This window comes from Ranitomeya variabilis, chromosome 6, assembly GCF_051348905.1.
Source record: "Ranitomeya variabilis isolate aRanVar5 chromosome 6, aRanVar5.hap1, whole genome shotgun sequence".
Taxonomy (NCBI): Eukaryota; Metazoa; Chordata; class Amphibia; order Anura; family Dendrobatidae; genus Ranitomeya; species Ranitomeya variabilis.
Genome location: NC_135237.1, coordinates 450,848,417 through 450,861,399, shown reverse-complemented (window position 1 = coordinate 450,861,399; position 12,983 = coordinate 450,848,417). Strand labels below are relative to the sequence as shown.

General features: G+C 41.4%; 1 protein-coding gene across 2 annotated transcripts in view; it reads left to right on the top strand.

The window, feature by feature from the left end:
* Window positions 1-12,983, top strand: part of RB1CC1 (RB1 inducible coiled-coil 1) — a 183,276-nt gene that overhangs the window by 78,151 nt on the left and 92,142 nt on the right. For both annotated transcript variants that reach the window (XM_077270491.1, XM_077270490.1), the window contains exons 8-9: window positions 2,832-3,016; window positions 4,558-4,744. In XM_077270491.1, coding sequence (XP_077126606.1) covers window positions 2,832-3,016; window positions 4,558-4,744 — 372 coding nt within the window. The remainder of the gene's footprint in view (window positions 1-2,831; window positions 3,017-4,557; window positions 4,745-12,983) is intronic.

Below are 12,983 nucleotides of genomic sequence, written 5' to 3'. Positions count from 1 at the left end.
AGATAAAAATGCTCCTACCAGAGCTTCTAATCTAAAGAGACATTTACAGCGCTTTCATCCAGAAGTACTGAAAGCAGTGGATGAGAGACTGCATCCAAACCAATGAACCAGTGCCCAGCTCTTCCAGCCAAACAAAGGAGCAGAGAACTTTGCAGCCATCGGTTGCAAGATATTTTGTCAGTGACAAAGTTACTGTGACAATGACAGTAGATACATTTAAAAAAACAGATCATAGAACTTGTTGTAAAGGATAGTGTGCCTATTTCATTATTTTCACGACCAGCTTTTATGTGTCTGAATGGGGAAATGGCCCGCAATCTTGGTGTTTCTCTGGAGAGAGAGAGTATTAGAAAATTAGTAATCGAAGAAGCTTTTAAACAAAAGGAAGAACTTAAAAAAACTCTCAAGGGATGCTTTCTGTTTCTTAAAATGGATGCCTGCACACAGAGTGAACTATTTTGCTATCAATGTCCGATTTGTTTGTGACAAAAATGAAATAGTTACCAAGACATTGGCAGTAAAAGACACCAAAGCTCATCACACCAGTGAGTTTCTCCAGGTCTTGGTGGAAAAGGTTCTGCAAGACTATGAACTTAAAAAAGAGCAAGTTCTTTCTGTCGTAACTGACAATGCTTCAAATATGATAAGTACTATTAAGCTAATAAATGAGAGTAATGATGGTGACCAGCAGCTAGAAGAAAATTCTGGGTCCACAGACACAGAAATGTTTGAAATAGAGGAACACAGTATTGTAACTGAGGAGCAAACTGAAGTTGCTTCAGATGAACAGCAACATGATAGTTTAGATGATCTTGTTGAAACTGTGTCAATACGTTCTTTCATTCATCACATGCGCTGTGTTGTGCATACGCTACAGCTGGCTATAAGAGACAGTCTGCAAGAAGGACATGCTGCTGCACTGATTGGCAAGGTGAGAAAATTGGCTACTGTTGCCAGAACCCCTAAAGTTGACTCAATTTTGAAGAGATGTGCTGGAAAAGGGGCAATTATTGATCAAGCCACACGATGGGGCAGTACTTAATGATTCAGCGCTTGGTTGAACTGAAAACCTTTCTTGTAGACATGGCTAACCCTCAACTGACGCTAAATGAATGTCAGTGGAATCAGGTGACTGAGCTGGAAAAATTGCTAGAGCACCCATTTACAGTGACTAAAAAATTACAAGCAGAGGACTTAACTCCAGGTATTTTCTTAAAGGAGTGGAAGGACCTGATGTTTTGCCTGTCCCAAAGAGGAGGGTTAATTGCAAGTGGCATTGCTACATCAATGAAACGGAGAGAGGAGCTACTATTACAAAATAACATTCTTTTGGCAGCTGCTTATGTAGACCCAATGCATCGGATTCTTCTAGATGATCAACAGCTAACTAAAGGAAAAGAAGCTCTGTTTGAAATAGCAGTAAGGATGAAAGGGTTGCAGAACAGTCAGGATGAACAAGATTTTGGTCATCCTGCCACATCTTCACCCTCATCAACTGATGAAGAATTTAATTTTGAAAAATATTTGGATCACAAGGACCGTGCAAAGCGTTCCCGCATAGAAGAAGAGTCATCCCCATCAAAGAACACAGCCAGTACATTTCAGCAGAATTATTCATGTGCACTAAAAGAAATTGAGAAATTTGACCGTTCATCAAAAATAACAGTGCAACAAGTGATTCCTCTGTGTCCTGACATTGTCAGAGATGTTGCCCGAGTGGTTACTGCTTTGCCACCAACCCAAGTTAGTGTAGAGAGGTTGTTCTCTGCTCTCAAAATAATTAGATCAGATTTGAGGGCATCCATGAAGGAGGATCTGACAGAGGCAATACTTTTTCTGAGGACATATTTACTTACAAGAGTTTGGAAAAGTTTATAAAAGTTATTTGCTATATTCTAATTGTATTCTAATAAATATAGTTTTTGCTCTAAGTGGTCTGATTACTTATATGATGGTGAGAAACTGAATAAGCACGATGTTAATATTTTAGAACAGTAAATTTATTGTTACGAATTGTCCATTTATGAAGGAGCCGGAGTCGGAACCTGTTAAAATCCAGGAGTCGGAGTCGCAACTGTGGCTTAACGACTCCACAGCCCTGGATGTAATGATGTTCTTTTATGCAAGGACAAAAGTGTTTTTGCCCAATATAAAATCATAGGAATAAATGCAAATATGGAAGGAAAAATGATACTTCTATATTTTTAGCAGCCTCAAAAGACTCCAGTGGACAAATTGTATCCATTAGAAAGTTGAAAGTGGAAAAAAGAGGCTAGGACATGAAATAAATAGCCATGTGAATAAGCCTATCGGTGTACATGTTCAGCATATCGCCATCTGTAATAATGTGATGAAGCACAGATTAGAAACGTGCCATCTGAAGCAGGCCTGAAGAAGATCTTCAGCTCTCCTGGTATTGCTGTTTTGGGAACGACTCCTATTCCCCATGAAATAGCCGCTATGGGGCAATTTATTTCTAAGAACTCTTTATGTCATCTCTCTAATACTCTTCCTGGAAATCTATGACTAAATTTACTCAGTCCATTTGTTAGTACCGTAGACTGTGTCCTTACACAGCCTGACACTGTTGGCGCTAATTGTACAAGAAGGGTTGACACTCCATTTATATATTTCCAGAAGGTATAACAGAAACTTCCCCATACATCGTCCTAAGGAAAAATGTTCCAGAATTGTACTTTCAAGGGGATACATTTGTTAAATACTTAGCCGAAAGGTTCCTTGTATAGCTTGACAGTGCTTTTGCCTGTTATAAAATAATATACTGATATTTGTATTCAATTTTGATCTGAAGAGCACTCTGTTCTTTTCAGGGATTTTTAGCCAATCAGAAGCGGGCTGAAAACTTGAAGGACCCCTCTGTGTTACCTGATTTGTGTTTGAGCCATGCAAATCAACTAATGATCATGTTAACAAACCACAGAAAACTGTTGGATATCAAACAGAAATGTACCACTGCCAAACAGGAGCTTGCCAATAACTTACAAGTCCGATTAAAGTAAGAATGTCGCAAAAATTAAGATTTATTTTCTAACATTGTTGTTTGTTTTTTTTTTTTGTTTTTTTTAGAGTTGTTCACATTTGTGTTGCAGATGGCTTAAGAAATTTTGAAGCAATATAATGTGCAACTGTGTAATATGTAAATGTGTATTCATTGGTATTAAAGGGATAAACTCAAATTGTCTCTTGAGCAGCTCAGAGCTATGCAGTCTCCTTACTTTTTGGTTTCTAGTACTGTGGGCTCTTCTACTTGATTGACCATCTCTGGTTAATAGAACTGTAGTATTAGTAGAATTATAAAGCCCAGCATTACGTTATCAGTGATATTTTGAATATACACTGTTATCCCTGTGTTTAAACATAGAGATACAGAGCAGTTGAACAAGCACACTGCTCCTGACAGGGAATGCTGAGAGCCATGATTGCTCTGAAATCTTCAGGGCTGGTGATTTATAACGGTATCAGCAGCTGAGAGACAGGGAGCGATCTAAGCATCTAACTGCTGTATATAAATGAATAAGCTGGAGAGAGGTGGCTGGGATATTAAGAGTTAACTCGTCTCCTGGAATGTAACTACGGCACACTCTTGGCTGGGGTCTGGGCAGGTACTAGTGGTCAAGCTCAATGGAAACCAGCTGTACACTAGGAAAGATTAAAGGAGTTGTCCACTGCTTGTACAATCCCATCTCGATCAGCATGTTTTCACCCAGTCAAATAACACTTGTGCTCCCCTCTGGTGCCGGCGCCATTCCAGCGGTGTCAGCACTCAAATCACATTGGGTGCTGGACTTGCATGACCTAACAATCAGCGCTGGCTTCTCTCTTCCTGCCTTTGGAAGTGAGGAACCGGCCGCATCTTTGACCTCTTGATATGTGATTCATCTGGAGGTGGGGAGAGTGAAGCCAGCGCTGATTGTGTGCAGGACTTGCGTGATATAACAATGTGATGCGAGTGCTGACACCGCTGCAACAACGCCGGCATCGGAGGGGAGTATACAAGTTATTTTACTGGAAGCCAACCTGCTGATTGAGACTTCGTTGTCCGAGTAGTAGACAAACTCTTTAAAGCTCTCCTTGCTGGTGAATGGCGGAGAGAAAAGGCAAGTGAATTGCAAACTGACTTATTTTAATTATGTTTAATTACAACAATTTAATAACACTGCAGGGAGAAAATGAACAGAAGTTTTAGAGAACAGAGGTAATCACAGTCCAGGCCATGATGCCAGTGAACCAGACTAGGAATATTTAATCAAATGTTTGCAAACCTCTCTCCTTCTGGAAACCGACCATAAAGACAGAAGCAGTCATTTAGGATAATGGCACTAGCAGGATTTAGATTTAGGCTTTTTCACCTATTCCCCCTCTGACACCATGATGTAACAAACCCTACTCCTGTTTACAGATCTAATGCAAGGCATTGCCACCCTCGTCATCCTCACACCTCAATGGGCATTATAGAGCATAATGCTCATAAGTGAGCACCAATAGTCTGCAAGCGTTGTCATATGTCATGGTTATGTATCACTTGTGTTTTTGTAGGTGGTGCTGCTTTGTAATGCTGCATGCTGATCAAGATGGGGAAAAACTTCAGGCTTTATTCAGACTTTTAACAGAATTACTTGAAAGGATCAAAATAGTGGAGGCGCTTAGTACCGTTCCTCAAATGTACTGCCTAGCAGTGGTAGAAGTTGTAAGAAGAAAGATGTTCACAAAACACTACAGAGAGGTAAGTGCGGAGGGAATCCACCATCTAAAATGGTGGTGTAGTATTTTGAAAGGGTCATTAACCCCAGTCTATTTCCTCGGTAAAGTCCTATTAATATCAAAATGGTTTGTGTCCTCTACCTGGAGCCAAATGAGGCGCAGCTTCGGCAGACCCCAGTCTTCTCGTGTTGTTCGTCTTTGTGACAGCTTAATGCATCCCATTTAGCCGGGCATCACTCTGAAGAATGAAGATCACAAAATATTTTGCACAAATCACCTTCTTGATAGTGTAGCAGCTAAGATGATTTTGTTTTCAATGTATTGATTTTTTATATGGCTGCTGCCTATATGCATGTTGAGCACTAAATAGTGTGAGCTATAACTAGGGAAGGGAGGGAGCTAGAGCCTGTACAGCACAAAGATGTAAGGTATGGAATTGTTCTAAATATTGTGTATTAGTAACATGTCCTCTTTACCAGGAATTCGTCATCAAAGATGTTCAGTTTCTTTTTTTTTTTTGCTTTAAAATTAAATATATTTTTAATGTTTAAATGGATGTTTCAATGTTGGTATATACAGTATATCAGAACAGTGAGTACACCCCTCACATTTTTGTAAATATTTAAATATATATTTTCAAGGGTCGAGATTGAAGTTATGACACTTTGATACAGTGTTAAGTAGTCATAGTACAGCTTTTGTAATAGTGTAAATTTGGTCTGACCTCTAAATAACTCAACACACAACCATTATTGTGTAAACCACTGTCAACAAAAGTGAAAATCGCCAAATTATGCCCAAAGTTTGAATATTTTGTGTGGCCACCATTATTTTCAAGCAATGCCTTAACTCTCTTGGGCATGGAATTCATTAGAGCTTCACAGATTGCTTCTGGAATTCTCTTCCACTTCTTCATGACGACATCACGGAACTGGTGGACGTTAGAGACCTTGCGCTCCTCCACCTTCCGTTTGAAGATGGCCCACAGATGCTCAATAGGGTTTAGGTCTAGAGACATGCCTGGCCAGTCCAGCACGTTTACCCTCAGTTTCTTTAACAAGGCAGTGGTCGTCTTGGAAGCGTGTCTGGGGTCGTTATTAGGGATGAGTGAGTAGTGAAATATTCAGACTCACTATGCTCGTACCGAGTATACCGTAATACTTGGGTGTTCGGTACGAGTAGCGAGTCCAATGTTAGCCAATGGAAAACGCGAGTAAATGTTTACACATAGTATAAGTGTGTGTGTATGTGTATATATATATATATATATATATATATATATATATATATATATATATATATATATATATATATATATATATATATATGTATATATATATATATCATTGACACACACATATATGTATATATGGATATATATCTTTATATTTCATAGAGAGTTAGATAGCAGAATAGCCGATAATTCAATTGTTGGGTTCTGTAAACCTCAACCTCCCCTTGAGAAAGCAGAGCTGTAAAGCGGCGAAACGCGCGTCGAGGTGCGTCCAGAGGTGTACTTCAGAACCCGTAAGGGTAACCTCCATTCATTTTGCCACATATTTATGTTGTGACTATATGTATTTGGGTGGCAGCACGACAAAAGGATCTTTGGATCTAGGGATATCATTATGTATTAACCACTAGGTCTCAATGAGTAGCGTCCTCCCTCCAGAGACTTTGGGAGTATATGGATGGACTTGATATTGGATGGGGTTATATATAACATATTTGTAGTCCGTTTTTGGACAGGTACTTGACAGGGTGCTGAATATTCAGATCCTACAAGAAAGCTACGGAGTATAAATACCCATAAAGTCATAAGTAAAATGTAACACCTTTTATTAAACATAATCAAATCACATAAATCACAGACAAAGTACACGTATAGTTCATGTACGGCGGACAAACAACACTGCAAATAACACCTGGGGCATAGAGAAGGCAGAAACTAATGGCTATTATGGGCATATTAGTTTGTCAGTAGAACATAACTGTTACCATAAAGTGCATAGTGCTCCCTAGAAACCGGCATATGCCTGGTCCTCCATCTGTGTTCCTACTCAATAGCCCAAAATAGATACAAGTAATAGTAATCAAATACTGCCAGTCTTACCCGGATATAATTGGTGTCAGTGTGTGTCCAGCGACCCCAAATATGTATAGGGTGCTGAATATTACCTGGATTGGTGTCCTTGTTATCACATCTTTTAACATTTTGTCTATTTATGTGTGATTTTGCTAATAAAGATTTGTTACAATTTTTACCATAAACTCCTATGTTTCTCCTTTCTTGGTATATGTAATATGGAGTGGTACGAGGGTAGCTAGGCGATTTTCGCTTAGTTCACTGAACAATATGAGTCTGGGATTTTTTGTATTGATCTGTAAAATCATTGCAGAACCTGACAGGATATGATATATGGTTTACATACAGTAAACCGTTGCATATCCCTTAGATTTTTATATATCCCTCCCTAATAATGTTAGTAGTGTGTGTGTAAAGTTTTGGAGCTGTAGGTGCTAAATTAAAGGGTTAATTCATGGAAAAAACTGTCGTGGGCGTCTGCGCAATTTTCTTCAAGCGAAGCCCTCGTTCTTCTGTAAAAAATCCAAAATAAAAAAGCAACAATATCCCATACCTATCTGCCGTACAGTCAAGTCCCACGCTGTCATCCATATCGGGGGGAATTTACATTTACAACCAAAGCAAATGCGGCTGCTCCCGGCTGTAAACGACTGGGGAATTAATGAAATTCAGGGAACGGAGCTTCGTTGACTAGCTGTGCCGTCATCAAAGCTTCGCTCCCTGGCGACATGGACTCATATGAACTCTGTAGTTTGGGAAAGTTTCTGAATATTTTCTTACGTTACAGAGTTCATATGAGTTCATGCCGCCAGGGGGCGCAGCTTCAGTGACTTCACCGCTAGTCACCGAAGCTCCGCTCCCTGCATTTCATTTATTCCCCAGTCGTTTACAGCTGGGAGAGGCTGCATTATCAGCACTCCCGGTTGTAAACTATTTAACCACTTGAGATCGATTTACAGCGTGGGACTTGACTGTACAGACAGGTATGGGATATTCTTGCTTTTTTATTTTGGATTTTTTTACAGGAGAACGAGGGCTTCATTTGGATTGAGAGTACAATAGAGATATTAAAATTCCTGTTTGTTTCATTAAAATACTTTATTCTTAATGTGTGTGTATTTTTAGCCCTTTCATACTATTGGATTAATAATGGATAGGTGTCTTATTGACAATTCTCCATTATTAACTAAGCTTAATGTCACCTTACTATAGCAAGGTGACATTAACCCCTTATTACCCCATATGCCACCACTACAGGACAATGGGAAGAGAGAGGCTAAGGGCCGGAATAGGCGCTTCCTACAGATGCGCCTTTTCTGGGGTGGCTGCGGGCAGATTTTTTTTTAGCTGGGGGTCAATAACCATTGTCCCTCTCTAGGCTATTAATATGTGCCCTCAGTCACTGGCTTTCCCTCCCTCTCTGGCAGAGAAAATTGCGCGGGAGCCCACGCCAGTTTTTTCCGTGAATTAATCCTTTAATTTAACCCCTACATCTCCCCCGATCCCGCGTGGCTTGGCTCCCCCGTTCCCACATAGGTCATCCCCCCCGTCCCATCGTTGTATGCATGTGTGTGTGTATATATATATATATATATATCTATCAAGCTGAATGTGTGTATGTGTGTATGTCCGGGATTGGCATCTGAACCGTTGCAGCTACAGCCACAAAATTTTGCACAGTCACACGTCTGGAGCCCGAGAGCGTCATAGGCTATGTTGTGAGGTGAAATTTTAACCCCGCGCTTTCCAATTCACCAAACAATTTTGCCCCTATCTACATAATGGGGAAAAAATGAAAGGAAAAGTGTTGGAGGCAAATTAACAGCTGCCAGATGTGAACAAGGGGGACTTAAAGAATGAGAGCGATGGCGCCAAAGAGTATATACTGTACAGTTGCTAAGGTGGGGCCCCGACATGGGATAATCACCACACCACCACGGGGATATGAACACACACACAAAATGCGCCACACACTACCACGTGCTCGAACACATATACCACCCTCAGCGCACATTTCACCACACATACACCAACCTCGCCACATAAAAGTCGCCGCTCAAAACTCGCCACGCGCAAAACTCTCCACATGCAAAACTCGCCACACGTGCAAAACTCACCTCATGGAAAACTTGCCACACGCAAAACTTGCACACGCGGAAAAATTGCCACATGCACAAAAGTTGCAACACATGCAAAAGTTGCCTCACACAAAACTTGCACATACTCAAAAGGCACCACACATAAAACTCGCCACGCGCAAAACTTGCTGCACACAACTTGCTACACTAACCTGTCACATGCAACTCGACACACAAAAAGTTGCTACACGCATGTCGCCACACAAAACTCATCTCACAAAAGTCGCTACATGCATGTCGCCACACGCAACTCAACACACACAACTTGACACACGAAACTCGCCCTAAAACACACACAAGTCTGGTATTATCCTTCAAAAATAAAAATCTCATTAATAAGCAGACAAACTACAAGAGCAACAAATGTACCATATAGGAATCCGGCAGCTGTCAGTCACATGACCAGTCTATTATGTGTATGTGTGAGCTAATATATACTGCCAGGGGGTGGGCTTACTGTTGGCTGGGGATTTATCAGGCTGCCAATTTAGCTTACAAATACTGAGGTAAAAATACTGACCAAATAACGTGTGAACGAGGTCTAATACAGGAGGAGATGACATACAGATATATACTATATACAGGAGGAGATGACACACAGGTATATACTATTTACAGGGGAGATGACACACAGGTATATACTATATACAGGAGGAGATGACACACAGATATATACTATATACAGGAGAGATGACACACAGGTATATACTATATAGAGGAGGAGATGACATACAGGTACATACTACATACAGGAGGAGATGACATACAGGTATATACTATATACAGGAGGAGATGACACACAGGTATATACTATATACAGGAGCAGATTACCTACAGGTATATAGTATATACAGGAGGAGATGACATACAGGTATATGCTATGTATAGGAGGAGATGACATACAGGTATATACTATATACAGGAGGAGATGACACAGATATATACTATATATAGGTGAGATGACACACAGGTATATACTATATACAGGAGGAGATTACATACAAGTATATACTATATATAGGAGGAGATGACATACAGGTATATACTATATACAGGAGATGACATACAGGTGTATACTATATATAAGGGAGATGACAAACATGTATATACTGAGGTGAAAATGAGAGGTGTGAGGTGAAAATGAAAAGGTGTGAGTGCAAAATGAGAGGAGTGAGGGAAAATAGTGGAGTGATCGGAAAATGACAGATGTGAGGTCGAAATGACAAGTGTTAGGGGGGAATGAGAGGAGTGAGGGGGAAAATGAGAGGTGTGAGGGGGAAAATGAGAGGTGTGAGGGAGAAAATGAGAGATGTGAGGGGGAAAATGAAAGATGTGATGGGGAAAATGAAAGATGTGATGGGGAAAATGAGAGGCGTGATGGGAAAATAAGAGAAGTGAGGTGCTATAACTAACCACAGATATTTACTATGCCCAGGCAACGCCGGGCTCTTCAGCTAGTATATATATATAACGTTTAACATATAACTAAACGTTTACATAAAGTATATAACAAGACACACATGTATATTTTTCTCAATTTCTGACATGAAATCAGAATAAACCTATCTCGTTTTAGGTCAGTAATTAGGGTTACCATAATTATTATTTACCAGATGCCAGAATGAGAGAGAATATTTTAAGGCATTTTTATTAGTGCAAAGTCAATATGTATGGAAGCTTCTTTTTTGGCAACATCACAGTTAATTAGAGACACACCTATAGATGTATTTTAATGCACACCTGAAACACACTGCTTCTTTGTGTAGCATCATGGGAAAGTCTAAATAAATCAGCCAAGATATCAGGAAGAGAATTGTGGAAATGCATAAGTCTGGTTCATCCTTGGGTACAGTTTCATTATACCTCAAGGTGCCTTGCTCATAATGCCTTGCTTGTAAAAACAATTATACGCAAGTACAAACAAGATGGGAATGTCCAGCCATCATGCCGTTCAGGAAGGAGACAGGTTCTGTGTCCCAGAGGTGAACGTGCTTTGGTCCGACATGTGCATATCAACCCAAGGACAAAAGCAAAAGACCTTGTGAAGATGATAGCGGAAGCTGGTAAGATTGTGTCAATATCCACAGTGAAACGATTACTGTATCAACATGGGTTGAATGGCCACTCTGCCAGGAAGAAGCCATTACTCCAAAAGAAACCTAAAAAGGCAGATTGTTTGCAAATGCACACAGGAACAAAGACCTTAATTTTTGAAGACACGTCCTGTGGTCTGATGAAACTAAAATTGAACTTTTTGGGCATAATGACCATCGTTGCGTTTGAAGGAAAAAGGGAGAAGCTTGTAAGCCTAAGAACACCATCCTAATTGTCAAACACGGGGGTGGCAGCATCATGTTGTGGGGTTGTTTTGCTGCAGGAGGGACTGGTGAACTTCACAAAATAGCTGGTATCATGAGATATAAAACCGCAATAAAACTGAAAAAAACGCATACATTAAGCATCCTATTAATAGAATTAGTGATGAGCGAGTATACTCGTTGCTCGGGTGACCTTGGAGTGTTTCTTATTGCTCGGAGATATAGTTTTCATAGCCTCAGTTGCATGATTTACGGCTTCCAGATATGCTGAATACATGTGGGAATTCCCTAACAAACAGGCATTCCTCACATGTATTCAGCGTATCTGGAAGACGTAAATCATGCAACTGAGGCAATAAAAACTATATCTCTGAACAATGGCCAATGCTCGGAGGTCACCCGAGCAACGAGTATACTCGCTCATCACTAATTAGAATGCAATCCGCAATTTTTGTGCACATGTTGCGTTTTTTTCCACGGCGGAATCGCATTCAAGAAAAAAACGCAGCATGTTCATTCCTTGTGCGGAATTGCGGGGATTCCGCACACATAGGAATGCATTGATCCACTTACTTTCTGCATGTGTCTATGCTCACCATGCGGGAAGTAAGCGGATCATGTGCAGTTGGTACCCAGTGTGGAGGAGGCCCTGGGAACCATATAATTGTTAAAAAAAAAAAAAAAAAACAATTAAAATAATAAATCGTGATATTCTCACCTTCTGGTGTCCCTCACAGCTTTCCCGCTCTTCGCGATGCTTCTGTTCCCAGTGATGCTTTGTGGCAATGACCTGTGATGACGTGGGTCTCACGAGACCGCTTCGTCATCTGAGGTCATTGTCACTAGGCATTATTGGGAACGGGAGCATCGCAAGGAGCGGCAAGACTGCTGGGGATGCCGGAAGGTGAGAATATCACAATTTATTTATTTTTCTTATTATTTTTAACATTAGATCTTTTTACTATTGATGCTGCATAGACAGCACCAATAGTAAAAAGTTAGTCACACTTGTCCAGCACTGTTTGACAAGGGTGACCAACCTGTCAATCAGTTTTCCAAGCGATGCTTCAGATGGCTTTTAAAACGCTAGCCTTCTGCAAGCTAATTCCGCTTGTAAAATGCTAGTGTTTAGCAAGAAAACGCTTGCCTATTCCGCATGCGTTTTACCCGCGGCACAGTTGCGGAATTGCCGCAGCAATTCCGGACTTGTGCACATAGCCTTAACCCCTTCCTGACATCCGACGTACTATCCCGTCGAGGTGGGGTGGGCCCGTATGACCGCCGACGGGATAGTACGTCCAGCGCGATCGGCGGCGCTCACGGGGGGAGCGCGGCCGATCGCAGCTGACATCCGGCACTATGTGCCAGGAGCGGTCACGGACCGCTCCCGGCACATTAACCCCCGGCACACCGCGATCAAACATGATCGTGATGTGCCGGCGGTGCAGGGAAGCATCGCGCAGGGAGGGGGCTCCCTGCGGGCTTCCCTGAGCCCCCCGCAGCAACGCGATGTGATCGCGTTGCTGCGAGGATCTTACCTCCCTCCCTGCCTGCTCCAGACCCGGATCCAAGATGGCCGCGGATCCGGGTCTCTCAGGGAGGGAGGTGGCTTAACAGAAGCCTGCTCAGAGCAGGCACTGTGAAGCAGCCTGCACTTCTCTCAGATCGGTGATCTGTCAGAGTGCTATGCAAACTGGCAGATCACCGATCTGTATTGTC